Raw genomic sequence first — 26,429 nt, forward strand, 5'->3', positions numbered from 1 at the left:
AAGATGTGATTTTTATCAGGATGTCTGTGACAGCAAGTGTAACATAACAAACACTGCAATATAAATAAGTTACAAGTGTAAATCCTCCAACTCGGAGTCGTACGTTGTTAAGAAAGTATGACTGCAGTTGTTACCTCAGTCCTGAATCTGTTTTGTTTTCCCAGTTGACTAAGAAATATTTTGAGGACAATCTGATAGAATACTATACTGGAGACAATGCGAAAGATACTTACTCGTCCAACTGCAATTCCATCATGATCTCAGTAAGTTCACACCAATCTCTCCTCACTACCTTACAGCCATGCCTCACAGGGTATTTTGTTTTAAGAAACATACTTACAGGAGGGAATTGGATGTCAGATTAAAGGTTCCTAGATAGACCTGTGAAGTGGATTTTGTCCCATTGGTTTGATGTATTTTCTGTTTTACACCCTTCTCCCTAAGGCTGGCCACAGTTCTCCACAAACGAGCCTGACGTACCTCTCCCATCTCTTCCCACAAACCAACCACCTGTTTTTATCACTTTTTAACAGAATAGATTCACTCTCTCAAATATTCTCGGATGTGACAGGCACTGACCTGATAGACACATGCCCACCTTACAGTGGATTTGAGCCTTGCTCCAGGCTTCGGGCTCGAACCCAATGGTAGAGTTGCATGTTTTGCACATGTAGGGTCCTGGGTTCAATCCATGAAACACCACTATTCCAAAATTGTTTCTGCCTCCTTGGAATGATTAAGCAGGAACAAAGGACTAAACTCCTTTCTCAACCTGAACAAAATCCACAGCACAGCCCCTTTTGAGAATTTATTGAACAAACTGCAAATTAAGGAGCTTGTTTCTATGGGAAGGAAGATTCCTTTACTTTCAATCACAATTCTATCAATGGAGCAAGAAAGACTAATTGCATCCCATATGGGAGCTAAGGTATCAATGATAGGCTGGGCTGGGCATCGAACGTGTGTTGCAAAAGGATCATTTTGTGAAGGTTTTTGTTAAGGTAAATAGGGGAAAACTATTTTCACAAGACGGTGAGTCAGTAACTCGAGGGCATAAATTTAAGATCATCACCAAGTGAATGAATGGAGAGGTCAGGAGATTTTTTTAATGCAGAGGATTGTTAGGACATAAAATGCCCTACCAGAAACAATGGAGGAAGCAGAATCTGTAATAGCCTAAAAAGGGGTAATGGACAAATATTTGAAATGGAAAAAATGATAGGCCTATGTAGAAAGGGCAAGGAAAGGAGATCAAGTTGATCGCTATTTCAGATTTAGACTCTTATTATCCAAGCAGTATGTGGCCTCCTTATTCTTCCTACCAAAATGCACCACCTCACACTTATCTATATTGAAATTCATTTGCCAATTACACACAACTCTGCAAGTTTATTAATGTCCTCCTGCATCTTGATGCATTTTTCCTTTGTATTTAACTACAGACCCCAATTTCGTGTTGTACACAAATTTTGAAACTGTTCTTCCGATTCCCGAATCCAAATCGTACAGTCTTTCAGCGTTACTAACTGAGCCAAGCTGTCACTTAGCAAACAGAGTAAAGTATAGATTAAGGCTGTCTTAAACACAATTTATGTGGCACTCTTATAGACTTACATCCCATTAGTTTTGAAATCAATACTTTTCGGTAAAAGGAAAGTGTACTAACCCACTAGGGCTGCCAACCCTCCGGAATTGTCCTGGAGTCTTCAGGAATTAAAGATTAATCTCCTGGACACTGCTGCGAGCAACCGGGTGGTGGGGGGGAAATCATAAGAGGTGTTAAAAAAATGTTTTTTTTTCATTTCCCTTTAATACTTTAATTTATTAGTTATAAAAATATTGGCAATGGGAAAAAATGGCAGTTTGACCTGGTGGGGCAGTTGGAAGTGGGAGGTCATGTGATGAAACCTCCAGGAATACATTGCAACCCACTGTGCTACCATTTTAAATGTTTGGTGATGTTTCTTAAAATAAAAAGAAATGACCAGTAATCCAATTTTGTTTCTTTAATTTAGTTTGAGTGCTGCGGAGTGATTGGGCCACAGGATTTCTTACATACCATAAATTTCATCATATTAAACCCTACTAGCAAGGTGCCAGAAGCTTGCTGCAAGAGAGGCCAAGCCATGCTAGATGGAGACATTCTTGATAGAAACAAGTGCCTCTCTGGAGATGTCGAATTCATCCACACTCAGGTACAGGAAAAACATATTCAGGTCCGTACCAATTAATATTGGGGACTGCTACAGGTTTTGAGATAGTCTCTCGTGAGCAGTTATATTCAGCAGTGTGTCAATACTGCCCGATATTTAATGATATGGGAGCTTAAGCTGGCCTTGCAACAATAGGGCCCCCTTGTGATCTGAGCTGCAACTCATGTCTTTCACACATGCCTTTCCCCAATCTTTCCAAAGGTGGACAGAAACACTCAGTGAGACCAGGCCAGATACAAGTCGTTATGCTGCTTTATTTTACATAAAGCAAGTGACTGTATCTGTCACTCTGTACAATCAAATCTCACCTTGATGCAACTAACTACAGATCAGTCCTCAAAAAAAAAGAAAAATAATAAAAATACACCATGCTGTCCCTATTAGTGGGCTCACTTAACACCTCCTGGGCAGATGTCTGATTCTGACCAGCTCTGGGCTTGAGGTGAGCAGGTGTCCCATCACAAGACCTGGCCTCCTCCCCAGACCTAGCTGGCTGACTGGCTGCCCCTATGTCCCTTTGTCCTTCTCTCTCTGTCTTCCCAGCAAGTGGGATGGCTATCTTTCTGACTTCTTCGTCATTCAGTAATTCACCTATAAGCCAGTCAAAAAAGCCAGGTACCTTTCCTTCTTCCTTGGGTTGCAGGTTTAAAGAGATCACCTCCTGCTATTGCAACTGGAGTATTGTGTCCAATTCTGGGCACCACACTTTAGGAAGGATGTGAAGGCCTTAGAGAGGGTGCAGAAAAGATTTACTAGTGTGGTTCCAGGGATGAGGGACTTCAGTTACGTGGATAGACTGGAGAAGCTGGGGTTGTTCTCCTCAGAGCTGAGAAGGTTGAGAGGAGATTTGATAGAGGTGTTCAAAATCATGAAGGGTTTAGATAAAGTAAATAAAGAGAAACTGTTCCCATTGGAGGAAGGGTCGAGAACCAGAGGACACAGATTTAAGGCGATTGGCAAAAGAACCAAAGGTGACATGAGGAAAATACTTTTTTATGGTGTGCGAAAATGTATAGTGAACTTCCTGGTTTAATGGGCCTGAGATAAGACGATTGACTCTCATTGAGTCCATTGGAATTAGACCGTAAGCCATGACATTCTTCAAACTGTTTCGTCTGGCTTCAATGTCTGACCCATTAAAAAATAAACCCTTTGTCTAGGTGGCTTTGGCCTGTGGCTTTTTAAAGCTGTGTGAAATTGCTTTGTTTTAAAACACAACACTTAAATGTAACTCGCTCTCAAATCCTTTCAATGAAAACCAAAAAAAGATTAAGAACCCCAAAGCATAAGAACATAAGAACATGAGAAATAGGAGCAGGAGTAGGCCATACGGCCCCTCGAGCCTGCTCCACCATCCAATAAGATCATGGCTGATCATCAACCTCAACTCCACTTTCCCGCCCTATCCCCATATCCCTGATTCCCTTAGTGTCCAAAAATCTATCGATCTCAGTCTTGAATAACGACTGAGCATCCACAGCCCTCTGGGGTAGAGAATTCCAAAGACTCACAAGCCTCTGCGTGAAGAAAGTTTCCCTCATCTTGGTCCTAAATGGCCAATCCCTTATCTTGAGATTATGACCCCGAGTTCTGGACTCTCCAGCCAGGGGAAACAGCCTCTCAGGGGCTATCTGTCCTATCTGTCCACAGCATCTATCCTGTCAAGCCCGCTAAGAATTTTATACGTTTCAATGAGATCACCTCTCATTCTTCTAAACTCCAGAGAGTATAGGCCCATCCTACTCAATCTCTCCTCATAGGACAACCCTCTCATCCCAGGAATAAATCAAGTGAACCTTTGTTGCACCGCCTCTAAGGCAAATATATCCTTCCTTAGGTAAGGAGACCAAAACTATACACAGTACTCCAGGTGCGGTCTCACCAGAGCCCTATATAATTTCAGCAATACCTCCTTACCCTTATACTCCGACCTCCTTGCAATAAAGGCCAATATACCATTTGCCTTCCTAATTGCTTGCTGTACCTGCATGTTAACTTTGTGTGATTCACTTGACAGAGGCTTGGAGTGATGGTACCACAGGGAGACGGGTGAGGATCAACTGATGGCACTAATGGGTGGATTAGGATGGAATGATGGGGTCCCAGGGAAGCGGGAGAATAGAGTGGGTCCCCACAACAGAATCTCCGGAACTCAGTGTGACACGGATGTGCCCTGATGTGTCGAGCAGTGACACAGATTGGGGTGGGGGGGAGCGGCCAGGGATAAGTCTAACATGTTGATGTTCCAATATACTGGACCAACATCCATCTAGTATCAGGTTTGTTAGGATGAATACTGTGCTCTGGATTGCCCTTCCATTGGCGGGTTTGCAGTGGGGGGTTCCTAATGCCCACCATTGTGAAACCTGCTAATCGGACACCATTTCCTGCTGGAGCATTCATCAGTCATACAGGGCAGTTTGGAGGCCGCTGGGAGGGGGGAAAAAACAGTTTTGGTGTAGCCTTTTAAAGGCTGCAGCAACAAGGGCACCAGGTTTTTCAGATGCATCTGTGGTGGTGTTTGTGGCATCAGTCAAGGCAAGAAGGGACTATCTCATGGGCACAGAGGGCAAGAAGCTCTATAACAGGACAGTACAGGCAGTTTGGAGGAGGTGAGCAGAGGCAGTCAGTGCTACCTCCACTACCCCAAGAACTGCCAAAAAATAATTCAGTGACCTCACAAGGCTGGCCAAGGTAAGTCAAGGCACTGTTGCCAATACATGTCCTCTACCTCTCAGAAAGCTTCATTCACCTCTTTACCTATCATACTCTTCCTCTCTCAGTAGCTGGATGTTAGGGGAAGTCAGTAATGCAAAATGGCAATCTCTCCAAACATTCAACCACCAACTACAGTCACCAGCCACTCTCTCGACCCACTTTATCTGCCACAATGGCTACTGATAACCTTCAAGGACACTTCATTTAAAGGGACGTTGTATTTTAAATTCTCATCATCGTGGGATGCATATGCTCATATGAGGGTAAGTGTCCATGCCGCTCATAGGCCTGTAATGTTGGGCCTGAATTTGCTGCAAACTTTGCTGCAAACCATAATAATGACATTAACGGCGTACGCCATTGTTAATATAGAAAAATTCCAGGAAATAATAGAGTAAGTGAGTTACGCCATGAGTTGCGTTGCACCACAGTTTGCTGGCACATTTGCGTCACTCCACCATTAGCCTCGCCAAAGCCAATAATAGTCTTTTCTCGCCACTCACCCCTCCATTGGAGTCCATGGTGATCACAGATTTGCTGGATTTATTCCATTATTCATGGCGCACCGTTAGACTGAAAAATAATGGCGTGGATTACCTGGTAATTACATGATCTATGGCCAACACATGACTCTCAGCCTGGGAGGCTAACAGAGAGACCATTAAAGCTGTGGAGCCTCACCCCAGCAGTCTGGAAATTGTCCAAAGGGTATTTCTTTCCTAAGTCTCTCATTTTTGGCAGTTCATTCTTGCCAGCTTTGCCATGCTGAGTACTGTTCTTATCTGAAGATAATAAATTTCAGGACTCCTCTTTCTAAATGTTAGGCAGGTATTGGAATGGCCTGTTCACTGGGCATTTTCCTGTTCTTGCTTGTCATGGACAACCTGGAGGCGGAGCAAAGGGAGAAGGTGCATCATTTGAGGCACCATGGCCGGAGATTGAACCGATCTCACTACTATCCCCCCAAAGAGTACAGGGAAGGGATGTCTTTTGAGGCACTGTTAGACGAGCTGTGCGTCCACAGGCTATGCTTCACCAATTGGCCACCTCTATGAGACGCAGTGTGAAGATCTGAAACCGTGGTCTATTTCCTGCAGAGCCTTGTCAGTGGCAATGAAGGTGACGATGGACCTCAATTTCTACGGCTCTGGTTACTTCAACAGGTGACAGGCCCTCTTCTGCAGGGCATCTGACTTCATTAAATACAACATGTTCCCAGCGCAGCAAAGAGACTGATCCATCAACATCCACCAGATTGCTGGCTTCCCCAGAGGGCAGGGGGCTATCAATGGGACCCACTGAATGTCCTTCTTCAGGAACTTGTCACTTTTATTACTAGCAAGAGTTACCACTCGCTAAATGTGTTAATTCTCTGGGGTGCCAAACAGAGGATTCTGCATGTAAACTCAGAGCAGCAGGGGAGCGCTCACTATGGGGGATGTGCAAACGCTAGAGATTACTCTGTACAGCCTTTCGAAAGGATTTTTAATCAATATTTGAAAGTTGATTTAGGTTGATTTCAGAAATTGCGACTCACTTGCCTCCCAGTGCCACACCTCAATCTGAATTATGGCGTCAGTTCTCAGTTTTTTATAGAGCTATGCGGTTGGTCTGCGGGGTCAGCCATTGGCCGCGCTGTGCACGAGGTCCCTGATTCGTCATTGACCTCGTCACGTTGTAGATGGAGCGACAGACGAACAAATTACAGCGTAAATACAGATCGATAGGAACAGGGAGGTGAAAAATCCAAATAATGGTGCGTATCACCAAACACACTGTTCCAGCAAATTCAGACCCAATGTGTTCTCATCTCCCAAAGGAAAAATAGGTCTACGACCAACACCAGAGAAATATAACTGGTGGAGAACTACCACGATGGAAGATCCTGAGTCTGCACGAGGAGGAAACTCTCCATATTCTGGGCAGATGCAGAGTCTGTGAGCAAGGACAAAGCTAGAAGCAGAAGGACGGTGCAGGCAAGGCAAAGCTCATCAGCATTCCTCTCAGCTTCATGTGCTAACTCAAAACATCGCTAAACCCCTACACTTGGTAACTAGTTTGTCAAGGTTCAGTGTCACTGCCTGCATCGCTAAACAAGCTTCTTTGACTGCACAGGGAGTACCTGGCAGGAAGAGGCTGGCCATTCTAATTACCCCCCAGTCACTTTCACAGAAACAGCCTCTGCCACTCCCAGGTCTGTCATTCCTGTCACTTCCTCACCAACTCCGTCATGGCATCTCACCTCAGCAAGCGCTAGCACATAGACACCCACTTGCAAGGAGTTACTTAGTGAGTCAGAAGTGTGGTTACTGGGTGCTGCACTGAGTACTGCTGAGAATGAAGACCTGGGAATGGAAGAAAGGGAGATGGCCATTCACCATGGGAGGAGGGGGTGAAGAGACAACTGCCCTCTGCGGAAGAGTCAGAGGACCCAGATCTCAGGGGCCGAGTCTTTGAAAGAGCAATGATTCAGGAGAATCGAAGTCATGTCTTGGAGACGATTGAGATGAAGGATAAATGGGAGGAGTTCAGTACTTGCATCTGCAATGCAGGAAGTATCTCATGACCTACAGAACACTCTGGACACAGTGACATCCCAGGAGGTTTTTGTTGCATGCAGATTCCAAGGACACCTTCCAAGAAGTAGTTGTGGAAAGGGAGAATGGAGTTTTGTGACTGGTTAATGTTATTGTTTAAATTATACAGGGCTTGATCACATAGAGTTGTGCGATCATTTCTGTAAACGCTCTCAACTTGTGGGAGTTGGATGAAGGCAAGAGAAATAGAGACTTCTAACCTATGAAGCAACTTGGCTGAAGTTTTGGACAATGAGGAACATCTTATTAATTCAGAGATTAGAGAGGCTTGTAGCAAAAGCAGAGTTGTTTTAATGGGAGACTTTAATTTTCATATAGATTGGGAAGAGCCAAGTAGCTCAAGTCAGAAAGATTGTGAATTTCTTGAGTGCATTCAAGCTAGTTTACTGGAGCAATATATTCTAGGAACAAGAGGGCAGCCCATACTAGGTTTAGTAATGAGTAATGAGTAATGAGCCAGACTTAGATAAATGTTCCTTACTGTTAGATTATTAACTTACAGTGATCATAATATGATCGAATTTAATGTCAGGTTTGAAAAGGAGAAACTTAACACGGTTACTGATATTCTAGATTTTGGTAATGTTAACTTTAACTGAATGAGACAGTGATGACAGCAAACTGGTCAAAACTGTTATCGGGTAAAACTACAGAAGAACAGTGGGAGGTGTTCAAAAAATAATTTAGCTTAATGCAGGACCAGTTTATACCCCTAAGGGGCAAGAGCAGTATTTACCAAATAAAACAGCCATGGTCGACAAGAGGAGAGAGATAACAAAAAAATAAAGTGCAAGGAATATTGTAGATCCAGAGGACTGGGAGAGATAGAAAGTTGTAAACAATTTTACAACGCCAAGTTATAGTCCAGCAATTTTATTTTCGACATCGTTCACCTGAGGAAGGAGGAAGCCTCCGAAAGCTTGTGAATTTAAAATAAAATTGCTGGACTATAACTTGGTGTTGTAAAATTGTTTACAATTGTCAACCCCAGTCCATCACCGGCATCTCCACATCAGAGATAGAAAGAACAGCAAAGGAAGTTTAAAACGATAGAAAGAGCTGCAAAAAGGGAATATGAAAAGAAACTTGTGAGGGATAACAAGATTAACACAAAAAGTTTTTACAATTATATTAGAAGAGAAAGGGTAGTCAAGGATGATGTGCGCCCTTTAAAAACAGATGTGGGTAATATTACAAATGAAAATGAAAAAATGGCAGACTTGTTGAATAATTACTTTGTGTCAATATTCACAGTAGAGGAAGAGGATAATATACCGGACATTCCAGGGAAACTAATATTGAATCAAGGACTGGAACTCACTAAAGTTAACGTAAGCAAGAAAACGGTATTAGAAAAAATAATTGGACTTAAGACTGACAAATCCCCAGGACCTGATGATTACCACCCCAGGGTTTTAAATGAATTAGGTAAGGAAATTATAGATGCTTCAGTCATAATCTTCCACAGCTCTCTCGATTCAGGAATTGTCCCTTTAGATTGGAAAATTGCAAATGTAAATTCATTATTTAAGAAAAGTGAGAGAGAGAAACCAGGAAATTATAGAGCTGTTAGTCTAACATCTGTTGTGGGGACGTTATTGGAATCTATACTTAAGGACAGGGTGACTGAGCACTTAAAGAAATTTGAGCTGATTAGAGAGAGCCAGCATAGATTTGTAAAGGGTAGCTCATGTCTAACGAACCGAATTGAATTTTTTGAGGAAGCAACTAAAGTAATAATCAGGGGAATGTCTATGGATGTAGTTTATATGGACTTCCAGAATGCATTTGATAAGGTTCCACATAAGAGACTGTTAGCTAAAATTATAGCTCATGGAATTGAAGGCAAATGATTGACCTGGTTAGGAGATTGGTTAGACGATAGAAGGCAGAGACTGGGGGTAATGGACTCAAATTGGAAGGAAGTGACTAGTGGTGTTCTACAAGAATCTGTGTTAGGGCCTCAACTATTCACTAAATTTATTAACAATAACAGAGAGCCATATATCCAAGTTTGCCGATGACGCAAAGATTAGTGGCATAGTAAGTAGTGTAGATGGGAGCATAAAATTATGAAGAGACGTTAATAGATTAAGTGAGTGGGCAAAATTGTGGCAAATGGATTTCAACGTAGGTAAGTGTGAGGTCATCCATTTTGGACCAAAAAAGGATAGAGATGAGTATTTTTTAAATGGTGAAAAGCTAGGAACAGTGGAGGTCCAAAGAGATTTAGCGGTTCATGTACACAGATCACTAAAATATAGTATGATGTGGAGATGCCGGTGATGGACTGGGGTTGACAATTGTAAACAATTTTACAACACCAAGTTATAGTCCAGCAATTTTATTTTAAATTCACAAGCTTTCGGAGGCTTCCTCCTTCCTCAGGTGAATGTTGTGATTTTCCACAACATTCACCTGAGGAAGGAGGAAGCCTCCGAAAGCTTGTGAATTTAAAATAAAATTGCTGGACTATAACTTGGTGTTGTAAAATTGTTTAAAATATAGTAGTCAGATACAAAAAATAATCAAAAAATCTAATGGAATATTATCTGTTCTAACTAGAGGGCTAGAATATAAAGGGGAAGAAGTTTTGCTCCAGCTTTAAAAAGCCCTGGTTAGACCACATCTGGAGTACAGTTCTGGGCACAACACCTGAGAAAGGATATATTGGTCTTGGAAGGAGTGCAGCGCAGGTTCACCAGAATGTCACCAGGGCTCCAAAGGTTAAATTATGAAGAGAGATTACATAAACTAGGTTTCTATTCCCTGGAACATAGAAGGTTAAGGGGTGATTTGATAGAGGTTTTTAGGATTTTGGAAGGAATTGATAGGGTAGTTAGAGAGAAACTTTTTCTGCTGGTAGGGAGTCTAGGATGGGGGACATAACTTTAAAATTAGAGCCAGGCCATTCAGGAGAGAAGTTGGGAAACACTACTTCATGCAAAGGGTGGAGAAGTGTGGAACTCTCTCCCACAAACAGCAGTAGATGCTAGCTCAATTAACAATTTTAAATCTGGGATCGATAGAGTTTTTGCTAGCCAAGGGTATTCATAGAATCATAGAATAATAGAATGGTTACAGCACAGAAGGAGGCCATTCAGCCCATCGAGCCCATGCTGGCTCTTTATAAGAGCAATCCAGTTAGTCCCATTCCCCTGCTCTTTCCCCATAGCCTGCAATTTTTTTGCCTTCAAGTATTTATCCAATTCATTTTTGAAATTCACGATTGAATCTGCTTCCACCACCCTTTCAGGCAGCGCATTCCAGATCATAAGAACATAAGAGCATAAGAAATAGGAGCAGGAATAGGCCATACGGCCCCTCAAGCCTGCTCTGCCTATCAATAAGATCATGGCTGATCTTCAACCTCAACTCCATTTTCCTGCCTGATCCCCATATCCCTTGATTCCCCTAGAGTCCAAAAGTCGATCTATCTCAGCCTTGAACATATTCAATGACTCAGCATCCACCACCCCCTGGGGCTCCGCCTTAAGTCTGTCTCGTCTGGTTCCTGGGCCTTCCGCCAATGGGAACAGTTTCTCTTTATTTACTTTATCTAAACCCTTCATGATTTTGAACACCTCGATCAAATCTCCTCTCAACCTTCTCTGCTCTAAGGAGAACAACCCCAGCTTCTCCAGTCTATCCACATAACTGAAGTTCCTCATCCCTGGAACCATTCTAGTAAATCTTTTCTGCACCCTCTCGAAGGCCTTCACAACCTTCCGAAAGTTTGGTGTCCAGAATTGGACACAATACTCTAGTTGTGCCCAAACTAATGTTTTATAAAGGTTCAACATAACTTCCTTGCTTTTGTACTCTATGCCTTTATTTGTAAAGCCCAGGATCCTATATGCTGTTTCAACCACTTTCTCAACCTGTCCTGCCACCTTCAAAGATTTGTGCTCATAAACCCCCAGATCTCTCTGTTCCTGCACCCACTTTAGAATTGTACCATTTAATTTATATTGCCTCTCCTCATTCTTCCTGACAAAATGTATCACTTCTCACTTCTCTGCATTAAATTTCATCTCCCACGTGTCTGCCCATTCCACCAGCCTGTCTATGTCCTCTTAAAGCCTATTACTATCCTCCTCATTGTTTACGACACTTCCAAATTTTGTGTCATCTGCAAATTTTGAAATTGTAACCTGTACACCCAAGTCCAAGTTATTAATATATATCAAAAAAAGCAGCGGTCCTAGTACCAGCCCCTGGGGAACACCACTGTATACCTTCCTCCAGTCCGAAAAACAACCGTTCACCACTACTTTCTGTTTCCTGTCACTTTGCCAATTTTGTATCGATGCTGTCACTGCCCCTTTTATTCCATGGGCTTCAATTTTGCTGACCTATTATGTGGCACTTCATCAAACGCCTATTGAAAGTCCATATACACAACATCAACCGCATTGCCCTCATCAACCCTCTCTGTTACCTCATCAAAAAACTCAATATGGAGCTAAGGCGGGTGGATGGAGTTAGGATACAGATCAGCCATGATCTCATTGAATGGCATAACAGACTCGAGGGGCTGAATGGCCTACTCCTGTTCCTATGTCCCTACGTGAGGGTAGAGGGTAGAACACACAGGTGGTGAAGTGACATTATTTTGGTGAATCAGCCTTTATTTTTTAGAACACTGAGCTATCAGTTGTGCTCTCCTTGCTCTGCCAGCTGAATCTCCTGTTCCACTTCCTCTCCTTCCTACGTACCCTCTTCATGCTGTGGGGCAACCAATTGCTTCCTCCAATTTGTTGTCTTCATTATCATCGCCTACAGGTGCCAGAAGCTGCAAGCCTTTCACTGGGGCAATGTTAGGAAACATGCAACATGCTACAATGATCCTGGAGACTTCTCTTGTGCTGTCACGTGATATCAAGAAACGGCTGAGTGCACTGGATACAGCAAAGACTATGGACCCCGACAACATCCCGGCTGTAGTGCTGAAGACCTGTGCTCCAGAACTAGCTGCGCCTCTAGCCAAGCTGTTCCAGTACAGCTACAACACTGGCATCTACCCGACAATGTGGAAAATTGCCCAGGTATGTCCTGTCCACAAAAAGCAGGACAAATCCAATCCGGCCAATTACCACCCCATCAGTCTACTCTCAATCATCAGCAAAGTGATGGAAGGTGTCGTCGACAGTGCTATCAAGCTACACTTACTCACCAATTACCTGCTCACCGATGCTCAGTTTGGGTTCCGCCAGGACCACTCGGCTCCAGACCTCATTACAGCCTTGGTCCAACATGGACAAAAGAGCTGAATTCCAGAGGTGAGGTGAGAGTGACTGCCCTTGACATCAAGGCAGCATTTGACCGAGTGTGGCACCAAGGAGCCCTAGTAAAATTGAAGTCAATGGGAATCAGGGGGAAAACTCTCCAGTGGCTGGAGTCATACCTAGCACAAAGGAAGATGGTAGTGGTTGTTGGAGGCCAATCATCTCAGCCCAAGGACAATGCTGCAGGAGTTCCTCAGGGCAGTGTCCTAGGCCCAACCATCTTCAGCTGCTTCATCAATGACCTTCCCTCCATCATAAGGTCAGAAATGGGGATGTTCGCTGATGATTGCACAGTGTTCAGTTCCATTCGCAACCCTCAGATAATGAAGCAGTCCGAGCCCGCATGCAGCAAGACCTGGTCAACATCCAGGCTTGAGCTCATAAGTGGCAAGTAACATTCGCGCCAGACAAGTGCCAGGCAATGACCATCTCCAACACGAGAGAGTCTAACCACCTCCCCTTGACATTCAACGGTGTTATCATCGCCGAATCCCCCACCATCAACATCCTGGGGGCCACCACTGATTACAAACTTAACTGGACCAGCCCTGTGGCTACAAGAGCAGGTCAGAGGCTGGGTATTCTGTGGCGAGTGACTCACCTCCTGGCTCCCCAAAGCCTTTCCACCATCGACAAGGCACAAGTCAGGAGTGTGATGGAATACTCTCCACTTGCCTGGATGAGTGCAGCTCCAACAACACTCAAGAAGCTCGACACCATCCAGGACAAAGCAGCCCACTTGATTGGCACCCCATCCACCACCCTAAACATTCACTCCCTTCACCACTGCCGCAACGTGGCTGCAGTGTGTACCATCCACAGGATGCACTGCAGCAACTCGCGAAGGCTTCTTCAACAGCACCTCCCAAACCCGCGACCTCTACCACCGAGAAGGACAGGGGCAGCAGGCACATGGGAACAACACCACCTGCACGTTCCCCTCCAAGTCCTTCATTGTCGCTGGGTCAAATTCCTGGAACTCCCTTCCTAACAGCACTGTGGGAGAACCGTCACCACACGGACTGCAGCGGTTCAAGAAGGCGGCTCACCACCACCTTCTCAAGGGCAATTAGGAATGGGCAATAAATGCTGGCCTCGCCAATGATGCCCACATCCCATGAACGAATGAAAAAAAAGTACTGCAAGGTTCGGCCAGATTTATCCAGTCATCGAAAACAAGCTTTCTGAATGCCCATAGTCTGGTCTATGACACTTGTGGTTGAACGGGCTGCATGATAGCTGTTCTGCCCATCTGTCTGAAGTCTGACTGAAGTCATCAGCCATGAGGAGATGGGGTAGCGTTGTTCACCAATTAAACACCCTGTTACATGGCCTTGAACCACGAGGGCTGGGATGGTGGATTGTCGCATGGTGAAAGAGGCATGGCAGTGCCCTGGCAATCTGTCATCAATATATATGATCAGGTGATTAGCATTGCACACAATTTACACATTGATGGAATGGAAGCCCTTTTTGTGCTAAAAAGAGAGAAGGTTTTCATTGTGGTACATGAGAGCCGCCAATTGCTCCCTGTACTTGTGGGAAGGCAGTCACCCTACAGGACTCAAGAGCTCTCCCTCTTTGCTTCCCTTGTTCCATTGGGAAGGCAACAAATTGTGCAGCCTTCCTGAAGAGAGCATCAGTGACCTTCTTGATGTAGCAATGAACTGCTGACTGCCTAATGTAGCACAGATCACCTGATGTTACCTGGAAGGATCTAGATGCAAAAATGTTAAAGGCAGTGGTGACCTGGCCTGGTACAGACAAAGATGGTGAAATAGAGCTGCAGGTCTTCAGCGGGAAGTTGACATATTTCCCCAATAGCCTCTGAGAAGAAGTGCAGCCTTCTGAGGCAGAGAAGTTCACAGCAGTCAAAGTAAGCCCATCTTGGTCTATAGACCCTGGTGACTGTCCGCGTGTAGGGAAGAGATGCCTTCTATCATGCCTGACTGCTAAGAGTCCCTAAACTGCCCTCTTGCATGTCCTCATCCTCCTGCTCCTCTTCATAACAGAAAATAAAGGTATTCCAACAGGGAAATCTAGAGTGCTAAGCAGTACTTTGAGCATGCAGAGTAAAGGTGGCAGCAAAAGTCCTGACTCAAAAAACAAAGTACTTTAAAGAATGTTGTGCCAGCGAAGAAACACCAACCTTCACTGTGAGCACACAAAATGGCCGTCTTCGAGCTGTAGCCACCTCAGGGATACCTGCAGCAGCCTCTAGCACCACATTCACAGTGGGTTTATTATTCAGAGCGGGTTTGGAGGGGAATGGGTCAGGGTGCTGGCCGATACCCCCATTTAGATGGAGTGGTAATCACAACTGGTGGGTCTTAAAGGGCACTGGGATTTTTTGGGGACAGATTTGAATGGTGCTCTTAAAGAACTTATTTGGCTCTGCTTGCCGTTCCAAATCTGCCCCAAAACAACAATAACTCAGAGGAGAAACCTTCCCCCCACTCCACCCCCATATGCCCAGCGAGCGCCAAGGAATAGAATTTAGCCATGGTTGGAAAGTATCCTTATTTGAAGCCATGACAATACAAAAGCATTTTTTTTGTGTGTGTGTGTGTGTCTCTCTCTCAGGGCTGCTTCCAACTGATTAAGAATGATTTGAATATTTATCTTCACCTGGTCGGAGTGCTGTCTATTTGGATCCTAATAATTGAGGTAATCCTTTCACTGGGATCAATCCGAACAATGTTCTGTGAAATATATAAAGACTGAGGATGGAAAACCCATCAGAAAAACCGACCACCTCAATCATTCCTGTTCCTGCTGCATGTCAGACACACAAAATAAATTTACCTCAGGCACTGAAATGGAAAATGGGAGTCCGATGGCAATGGCTCCCTCTGAGCTGTGTAATGTACTGAATCCAATATTAACAGTGACTCCCCACATCCTGTGTAATGTACTGAATCCTATATTAACAGTGACTCCCCACATCCTGTGTAATGTACTGAATCCAATATTAACAGTGACTCCCCACATCCTGTGTAATGTGCTGAATCCAATATTAACAGTGACTCCCCACATCCTGTGTAATGTGCTGAATCCTATATTAACAGTGACTCCCCACATCCTGTGTAATGTGCTGAATCCAATATTAACAGTGACTCCCCACATCCTGTGTAATGTGCTGAATCCAATATTAACAGTGACTCCCTACATCCTGTGTAATGTGCTGAATCCTATATTAACAGTGACTCCCCACATCCTGTGTAATGTACTGAATCCTATATTAACAGTGACTCCCTACATCCTGTGTAATGTGCTGAATCCTATATTAACAGTGACTCCCCACATCCTGTGTAATGTGCTGAATCCTATATTAACAGTGACTCCCCACATCCTGTGTAATGTGCTGAATCCTATATTAACTGTGACTCCCCACATCCTGTGTAATGTGCTGAATCCAATATTAACAGTGACGCCCCACATCCTGTGTAATGTACTGAATCCTATATTAACAGTGACTCCCCACATCCTGTGTAATGTGCTGAATCCTATATTAACAGTGACTCCCCACATCCTGTGTAATGTGCTGAATCCTATATTAACAGTGACTCCCCACATCCTGTGTAATGTACTGAATCCTATATTAACAGTGACTCCCCACATCCTGTGTAATGTACTGAATCCTATATTAACAGTGACTCCCTACATCCTGTGTAATGTGCTGAATCCAATATTAACAGTGACTCCCCACATCCTGTGTAATGTGCTGAATCCTATATTAACTGTGACTCCCCACATCCTGTGTAATGTGCTGAATCCTATATTAACTGTGACTCCCTGCATCCTGTGTAATGTGCTGAATCCTATATTAACAGTGACTCCCTACATCCTGTGTAATGTGCTGAATCCAATATTAACAGTGACTCCCCACATCCTGTGTAATGTGCTGAATCCTATATTAACTGTGACTCCCCACATCCTGTGTAATGTGCTGAATCCTATATTAACTGTGACTCCCCACATCCTGTGTAATGTACTGAATCCTATATTAACAGTGACTCCCCACATCCTGTGTAATGTACTGAATCCTATATTAACTGTGACTCCCCACATCCTGTGTAATGTGCTGAATCCAATATTAACAGTGACTCCCCACATCCTGTGTAATGTGCTGAATCCTATATTAACTGTGACTCCCCACATCCTGTGTAATGTGCTGAATCCTATATTAACAGTGACTCCCTACATCCTGTGTAATGTGCTGAATCCAATATTAACAGTGACTCCCCACATCCTGTGTAATGTGCTGAATCCTATATTAACTGTGACTCCCCACATCCTGTGTAATGTACTGAATCCTATATTAACAGTGACTCCCCACATCCTGTGTAATGTGCTGAATCCTATATTAACTGTGACTCCCCACATCCTGTGTAATGTGCTGAATCCTATATTAACTGTGACTCCCCACATCCTGTGTAATGTACTGAATCCAATATTAACAGTGACTCCCTGCATCCTGTGTAATGTGCTGAATCCAATATTAACAGTGACTCCCCACATCCTGTGTAATGTGCTGAATCCTGTATTAACAGTGACTCCCCACATCCTGTGTAATGTACTGAATCCTACATTAACTGTGACTCCCTACATCCTGTGTAATGTGCTGAATCCTATATTAACTGTGACTCCCTGCATCCTGTGTAATGTACTGAATCCGATATTAACTGTGACTCCCCACATCCTGTGTAATGTGCTGAATCCTATATTAACTGTGACTCCCTGCATCCTGTGTAATGTGCTGAATCCTATATTAACTGTGACTCCCTGCATCCTGTGTAATGTGCTGAATCCTATATTAACTGTGACTCCCTGCATCCTGTGTAATGTACTGAATCCGATATTAACTGTGACTCCCCACATCCTGTGTAATGTGCTGAATCCTATATTAACTGTGACTCCCTGCATCCTGTGTAATGTGCTGAATCCTATATTAACTGTGACTCCCTGCATCCTGTGTAATGTACTGAATCCTATATTAACTGTGACTCCCCACATCCTGTGTAATGTGCTGAATCCTATATTAACTGTGACTCCCCACATCCTGTGTAATGTACTGAATCCTATATTAACAGTGACTCCCCACATCCTGTGTAATGTGCTGAATCCTATATTAACTGTGACTCCCCACATCCTGTGTAATGTGCTGAATCCTATATTAACAGTGACTCCCCACATCCTGTGTAATGTGCTGAATCCTATATTAACAGTGACTCCCCACATCCTGTGTAATGTGCTGAATCCTATATTAACAGTGACTCCCCACATCCTGTGTAATGTGCTGAATCCTATATTAACTGTGACTCCCTGCATCCTGTGTAATGTGCTGAATCCTATATTAACAGTGACTCCCCACATCCTGTGTAATGTGCTGAATCCTATATTAACAGTGACTCCCCACATCCTGTGTAATGTGCTGAATCCTATATTAACTGTGACTCCCTACATCCTGTGTAATGTACTGAATCCCATATTAACTGTGAATCCCCACATCCTGTGTAATGTGCTGAATCCAATATTAACAGTGACTCCCCACATCCTGTGTAATGTACTGAATCCAATATTAACAGTGACTCCCCACATCCTGTGTAATGTGCTGAATCCAATATTAACTGTGACTCCCTACATCCTGTGTAATGTACTGAATCCTATATTAACAGTGACTCCCCACATCCTGTGTAATGTGCTGAATCCTATATTAACTGTGACTCCCCACATCCTGTGTAATGTGCTGAATCCTATATTAACTGTGACTCCCTACATCCTGTGTAATGTACTGAATCCCATATTAACTGTGAATCCCCACATCCTGTGTAATGTGCTGAATCCAATATTAACAGTGACTCCCCACATCCTGTGTAATGTACTGAATCCTATATTAACTGTGACTCCCCACATCCTGTGTAATGTACTGAATCCTATATTAACTGTGACTCCCTACATCCTGTGTAATGTGCTGAATCCTATATTAACAGTGACTCCCCACATCCTGTGTAATGTGCTGAATCCTATATTAACTGTGACTCCCCACATCCTGTGTAATGTGCTGAATCCTATATTAACTGTGACTCCCTACATCCTGTGTAATGTACTGAATCCCATATTAACTGTGAATCCCCACATCCTGTGTAATGTGCTGAATCCAATATTAACAGTGACTCCCCACATCCTGTGTAATGTACTGAATCCTATATTAACAGTGACTCCCCACATCCTGTGTAATGTGCTGAATCCTATATTAACAGTGACTCCCCACATCCTGTGTAATGTGCTGAATCCTATATTAACTGTGACTCCCTACATCCTGTGTAATGTGCTGAATCCTATATTAACAGTGACTCCCCACATCCTGTGTAATGTGCTGAATCCTATATTAACAGTGACTCCCCACATCCTGTGTAATGTACTGAATCCTATATTAACAGTGACTCCCCACATCCTGTGTAATGTGCTGAATCCTATATTAACTGTGACTCCCCACATCCTGTGTAATGTGCTGAATCCAATATTAACAGTGACTCCCCACATCCTGTGTAATGTGCTGAATCCAATATTAACAGTGACTCCCCACATCCTGTGTAATGTGCTGAATCCTATATTAACAGTGACTCCCCACATCCTGTGTAATGTGCTGAATCCTATATTAACTGTGACTCCCTACATCCTGTGTAATGTGCTGAATCCTATATTAACTGTGACTCCCTGCATCCTGTGTAATGTGCTGAATCCTATATTAACAGTGACTCCCCACATCCTGTGTAATGTGCTGAATCCTATATTAACAGTGACTCCCCACATCCCGTGTAATGTGCTGAATCCTATATTAACAGTGACTCCCCACATCCTGTGTAATGTGCTGAATTCTATATTAACTGTGACTCCCCACATCCTGTGTAATGTGCTGAATCCTATATTAACAGTGACTCCCCACATCCTGTGTAATGTGCTGAATCCTATATTAACAGTGACTCCCCACATCCTGTGTAATGTACTGAATCCCATATTAACAGTGACTCCCCACATCCTGTGTAATGTGCTGAATCCTATATTAACAGTGACTCCCCACATCCTGTGTAATGTGCTGAATCCTATATTAACTGTGACTCCCCACATCCTGTGTAATGTGCTGAATTCTATATTAACTGTGACTCCCCACATCCTGTGTAATGTGCTGAATCCTATATTAACAGTGACTCCCCACATCCTGTGTAATGTACTGAATCCTATATTAACTGTGACTCCCCACATCCTGTGTAATGTGCTGAATCCTATATTAACTGTGACTCCCTGCATCCTGTGTAATGTACTGAATCCTATATTAACAGTGACTCCCCACATCCTGTGTAATGTACTGAATCCTATATTAACTGTGACTCCCCACATCCTGTGTAATGTGCTGAATCCTATATTAACAGTGACTCCCTACATCCTGTGTAATGTACTGAATCCTATATTAACAGTGACTCCCCACATCCTGTGTAATGTGCTGAATCCTATATTAACAGTGACTCCCCACATCCTGTATAATGTGCTGAATCCTATATTAACAGTGACTCCCCACATCCTGTGTAATGTACTGAATCCTATATTAACAGTGACTCCCCACATCCTGTGTAATGTGCTGAATCCTATATTAACAGTGACTCCCCACATCCTGTGTAATGTGCTGAATCCTATATTAACTGTGACTCCCCACATCCTGTGTAATGCACTGAATCCTATATTAACAGTGACTCCCTACATCCTGTGTAATGTGCTGAATCCTATATTAACAGTGACTCCCTACATCCTGTGTAATGTGCTGAATCCTATATTAACAGTGACTCCCCACATCCTGTGTAATGTGCTGAATCCTATATTAACAGTGACTCCCCACATCCTGTGTAATGTGCTGAATCCTATATTAACTGTGACTCCCCACATCCTGTGTAATGTGCTGAATCCTATATTAACAGTGACTCCCCACATCCTGTGTAATGTGCTGAATCCTATATTAACAGTGACTCCCCACATCCTGTGTAATGTGCTGAATCCTATATTAACTGTGACTCCCCACATCCTGTGTAATGTGCTGAATCCTATATTAACTGTGACTCCCCACATCCTGTGTAATGTGCTGAATCCTATATTAACAGTGACTCCCCACATCCTGTGTAATGTACTGAATCCTATATTAACAGTGACTCCCTACATCCTGTGTAATGTGCTGAATCCTATATTAACTGTGACTCCCTCCATCCTGTGTAATGTGCTGAATCCTATATTAACAGTGACTCCCCACATCCTGTGTAATGTACTGAATCCTATATTAACAGTGACTCCCTACATCCTGTGTAATGTGCTGAATCCTATATTAACTGTGACTCCCTCCATCCTGTGTAATGTGCTGAATCCTATATTAACTGTGACTCCCCACATCCTGTGTAATGTGCTGAATCCTATATTAACTGTGACTCCCTACATCCTGTGTAATGTGCTGAATCCTATATTAACTGTGACTCCCCACATCCTGTGTAATGTGCTGAATCCTATATTAACTGTGACTCCCTCCATCCTGTGTAATGTGCTGAATCCTATATTAACTGTGACTCCCCACATCCTGTGTAATGTGCTGAATCCTATATTAACAGTGACTCCCCACATCCTGTGTAATGTACTGAATCCTATATTAACAGTGACTCCCCACATCCTGTGTAATGTGCTGAATCCTATATTAACAGTGACTCCCCACATCCTGTGTAATGTACTGAATCCTATATTAACAGTGACTCCCCACATCCTGTGTAATGTACTGAATCCTATATTAACAGTGACTCCCCACATCCTGTGTAATGTACTGAATCCTATATTAACTGTGACTCCCTACATCCTGTGTAATGTGCTGAATCCTATATTAACAGTGACTCCCCACATCCTGTGTAATGTACTGAATCCTATATTAACAGTGACTCCCCACATCCTGTGTAATGTACTGAATCCTATATTAACTGTGACTCCCTCCATCCTGTGTAATGTGCTGAATCCTATATTAACTGTGACTCCCCACATCCTGTGTAATGTACTGAATCCTATATTAACTGTGACTCCCTACATCCTGTGTAATGTGCTGAATCCTATATTAACAGTGACTCCCCACATCCTGTGTACTGTGCTGAATCCTATATTAACTGTGACTCCCTACATCCTGTGTAATGTACTGAATCCTATATTAACAGTGACTCCCCACATCCTGTGTAATGTGCTGAATCCTATATTAACAGTGACTCCCCACATCCTGTGTAATGTGCTGAATCCTATATTAACAGTGACTCCCCACATCCTGTGTAATGTACTGAATCCAATATTAACAGTGACTCCCCACATCCTGTGTAATGTGCTGAATCCTATATTAACAGTGACTCCCTCCATCCTGTGTAATGTGCTGAATCCTATATTAACAGTGACTCCCCACATCCTGTGTAATGTGCTGAATCCTATATTAACAGTGACTCCCCACATCCTGTGTAATGTACTGAATCCTATATTAACTGTGACTCCCCACATCCTGTGTAATGTGCTGAATCCTATATTAACAGTGACTCCCCACATCCTGTGTAATGTGCTGAATCCTATATTAACTGTGAATCCCCACATCCTGTGTAATGTGCTGAATCCTATATTAACAGTGACTCCCCACATCCTGTGTAATGTACTGAATCCTATATTAACAGTGACTCCCCACATCCTGTGTAATGTGCTGAATCCTATATTAACTGTGAATCCCCACATCCTGTGTAATGTGCTGAATCCTATATTAACTGTGACTCCCCACATCCTGTGTAATGTGCTGAATCCTATATTAACTGTGAATCCCTACATCCTGTGTAATGTGCTGAATCCTATATTAACTGTGACTCCCTACATCCTGTGTAATGTGCTGAATCCTATATTAACAGTGACTCCCCACATCCTGTGTAATGTGCTGAATCCTATATTTACTGTGACTCCCTACATCCTGTGTAATGTGCTGAATCCTATATTAACTGTGACTCCCTACATCCTGTGTAATGTGCTGAATCCTATATTAAGAGTGACTCCCCACATCCTGTGTAATGTGCTGAATCCTATATTTACTGTGACTCCCTACATCCTGTGTAATGTGCTGAATCCTATATTAACTGTGACTCCATGCATCCTGTGTAATGTGCTGAATCCTATATTAACAGTGACTCCCCACATCCTGTGTAATGTGCTGAATCCTATATTAACAGTGACTCCCCACATCCTGTGTAATGTACTGAATCCAATATTAACAGTGACTCCCCACATCCTGTGTAATGTACTGAATCCTATATTAACAGTGACTCCCCACATCCTGTGTAATGTGCTGAATCCTATATTAACTGTGACTCCCCACATCCTGTGTAATGTGCTGAATCCTATATTAACAGTGACTCCCCACATCCTGTGTAATGTGCTGAATCCAATATTAACAGTGACACCCTCCATCCTGTGTAATGTGCTGAATCCTATATTAACAGTGACTCCCCACATCCTGTGTAATGTGCTGAATCCAATATTAACAGTGACACCCTCCATCCTGTGTAATGTACTGAATCCTATATTAACAGTGACTCCCCACATCCTGTGTAATGTGCTGAATCCTATATTAACAGTGACTCCCCACATCCTGTGTAATGTACTGAATCCTATATTAACTGTGACTCCCCACATCCTGTGTAATGTGCTGAATCCTATATTAACAGTGACTCCCCACATCCTGTGTAATGTACTGAATCCTATATTAACAGTGACTCCCCACATCCTGTGTAATGTGCTGAATCCTATATTAACTGTGACTCCCCACATCCTGTGTAATGTGCTGAATCCTATATTAACAGTGACTCCCCACATCCTGTGTAATGTGCTGAATCCTATATTAACAGTGACTCCCCACATCCTGTGTAATGTGCTGAATCCTATATTAACAGTGACTCCCCACATCCTGTGTAATGTGCTGAATCCTATATTAACTGTGACTCCCCACATCCTGTGTAATGTGCTGAATCCTATATTAACAGTGACTCCCCACATCCTGTGTAATGTGCTGAATCCTATATTAACTGTGACTCCCCACATCCTGTGTAATGTGCTGAATCCTATATTAACAGTGACTCCCCACATCCTGTGTAATGTACTGAATCCTATATTAACAGTAACTCCCCACATCCTGTGTAATGTGCTGAATCCTGTATTAACAGTGACTCCCTACATCCTGTGTAATGTACTGAATCCTATATTAACTGTGACTCCCTCCATCCTGTGTAATGTGCTGAATCCTATATTAACAGTGACTCCCCACATCCTGTGTAATGTGCTGAATCCTATATTAACTGTGACTCCCCACATCCTGTGTAATGTGCTGAATCCTATATTAACTGTGACTCCCCACATCCTGTGCAATGTGCTGAATCCTATATTAACTGTGACTCCCCACATCCTGTGTAATGTGCTGAATCCAATATTAACAGTGACTCCCCACATCCTGTGTAATGTGCTGAATCCTATATTAACAGTGACTCCCTCCATCCTGTGTAATGTGCTGAATCCTATATTAACAGTAACTCCCCACATCCTGTGTAATGTGCTGAATCCTATATTAACTGTGACTCCCTCCATCCTGTGTAATGTGCTGAATCCAATATTAACAGTGACTCCCTCCATCCTGTGTAATGTGCTGAATCCTATATTAACTGTGACTCCCCACATCCTGTGTAATGTGCTGAATCCTATATTATCAGTGACTCCCCACATCCTGTGTAATGTGCTGAATCCTATATTAACTGTGACTCCCCACATCCTGTGTAATGTGCTGAATCCTATATTAACAGTGACTCCCCACATCCTGTGTAATGTACTGAATCCTATATTAACTGTGACTCCCCACATCCTGTGTAATGTGCTGAATCCTATATTGACAGTGACTCCCCACATCCTGTGTAATGTGCTGAATCCTATATTAACTGTGTCTCCCGACATCCTGTGTAATGTGCTGAATCCTATATTAACTGTGACTCCCTCCATCCTGTGTAATGTGCTGAATCCTATATTAACAGTGACTCCCCACATCCTGTGTAATGTGCTGAATCCTATATTAACTGTGTCTCCCGACATCCTGTGTAATGTGCTGAATCCTATATTAACTGTGACTCCCTCCATCCTGTGTAATGTGCTGAATCCTATATTAACAGTGACTCCCTCCATCCTGTGTAATGTGCTGAATCCTATATTAACAGTGACTCCCCACATCCTGTGTAATGTGCTGAATCCAATATTAACAGTGACTCCCCACATCCTGTGTAATGTACTGAATCCTATATTAACAGTGACTCCCTACATCCTGTGTAATGTGCTGAATCCTATATTAACAGTGACTCCCTATATCCTGTGTAATGTGCTGAATCCTATATTAACAGTAACTCCCTCCATCCTGTGTAATGTGCTGAATCCTATATTAACAGTGACTCCCTACATCCTGTGTAATGTGCTGAATCCTATATTAACAGTGACTCCCTCCATCCTGTGTAATGTGCTGAATCCAATATTAACAGTGACTCCCTCCATCCTGTGTAATGTACTGAATCCTATATTAACAGTAACTCCCTCCATCCTGTGTAATGTGCTGAATCCTATATTAACAGTGACTCCCCACATCCTGTGTAATGTGCTGAATCCTATATTAACTGTGACTCCCCACATCCTGTGTAATGTGCTGAATCCTATATTAACTGTGACTCCCCACATCCTGTGTAATGTACTGAATCCTATATTAACAGTAACTCCCTCCATCCTGTGTAATGTGCTGAATCCTATATTAACAGTGACTCCCTACATCCTGTGTAATGTGCTGAATCCTATATTAACAGTGACTCCCCACATCCTGTGTAATGTACTGAATCCTATATTAACAGTGACTCCCTACATCCTGTGTAATGTACTGAATCCTATATTAACAGTGACTCCCCACATCCTGTGTAATGTGCTGAATCCAATATTAACAGTGACTCCCCACATCCTGTGTAATGTGCTGAATCCAATATTAACAGTGACTCCCCACATCCTGTGTAATGTGCTGAATCCAATATTAACAGTGACTCCCCACATCCTGTGTAATGTACTGAATCCTATATTAACTGTGACTCCCCACATCCTGTGTAATGTGCTGAATCCAATATTAACAGTGACTCCCCACATCCTGTGTAATGTACTGAATCCTATATTAACTGTGACTCCCCACATCCTGTGTAATGTGCTGAATCCTATATTAACAGTGACTCCCTCCATCCTGTGTAATGTGCTGAATCCTATATTAACAGTGACTCCCCACATCCTGTGTAATGTACTGAATCCTATATTAACTGTGACTCCCCACATCCTGTGTAATGTACTGAATCCTATATTAACAGTGACTCCCCACATCCTGTGTAATGTGCTGAATCCTATATTAACAGTGACTCCCCACATCCTGTGTAATGTGCTGAATCCTATATTAACAGTGACTCCCCACATCCTGTGTAATGTGCTGAATCCTATATTAACTGTGACTCCCTACATCC

The 26,429-nt window shown here is 43.0% G+C and overlaps 1 protein-coding gene across 2 annotated transcripts in view; it reads left to right on the forward strand.

Moving 5' to 3' along the window:
• Positions 1–26,429, forward strand: part of LOC137327662 (tetraspanin-18-like) — a 377,857-nt gene that overhangs the window by 317,057 nt on the left and 34,371 nt on the right. Inside the window, exons 7-9 of one of the 2 annotated variants that reach the window (XM_067993462.1) lie at positions 165–263; positions 2,016–2,195; positions 15,400–15,483. In XM_067993462.1, coding sequence (XP_067849563.1) covers positions 165–263; positions 2,016–2,195; positions 15,400–15,483 — 363 coding nt within the window. The remainder of the gene's footprint in view (positions 1–164; positions 264–2,015; positions 2,196–15,399; positions 15,484–26,429) is intronic. The other variant, XM_067993463.1, reaches the window with a different exon arrangement.

The sequence above is a fragment of the Heptranchias perlo genome, chromosome 12, assembly GCF_035084215.1.
Source record: "Heptranchias perlo isolate sHepPer1 chromosome 12, sHepPer1.hap1, whole genome shotgun sequence".
Lineage (NCBI taxonomy): Eukaryota > Metazoa > Chordata > Chondrichthyes > Hexanchiformes > Hexanchidae > Heptranchias > Heptranchias perlo.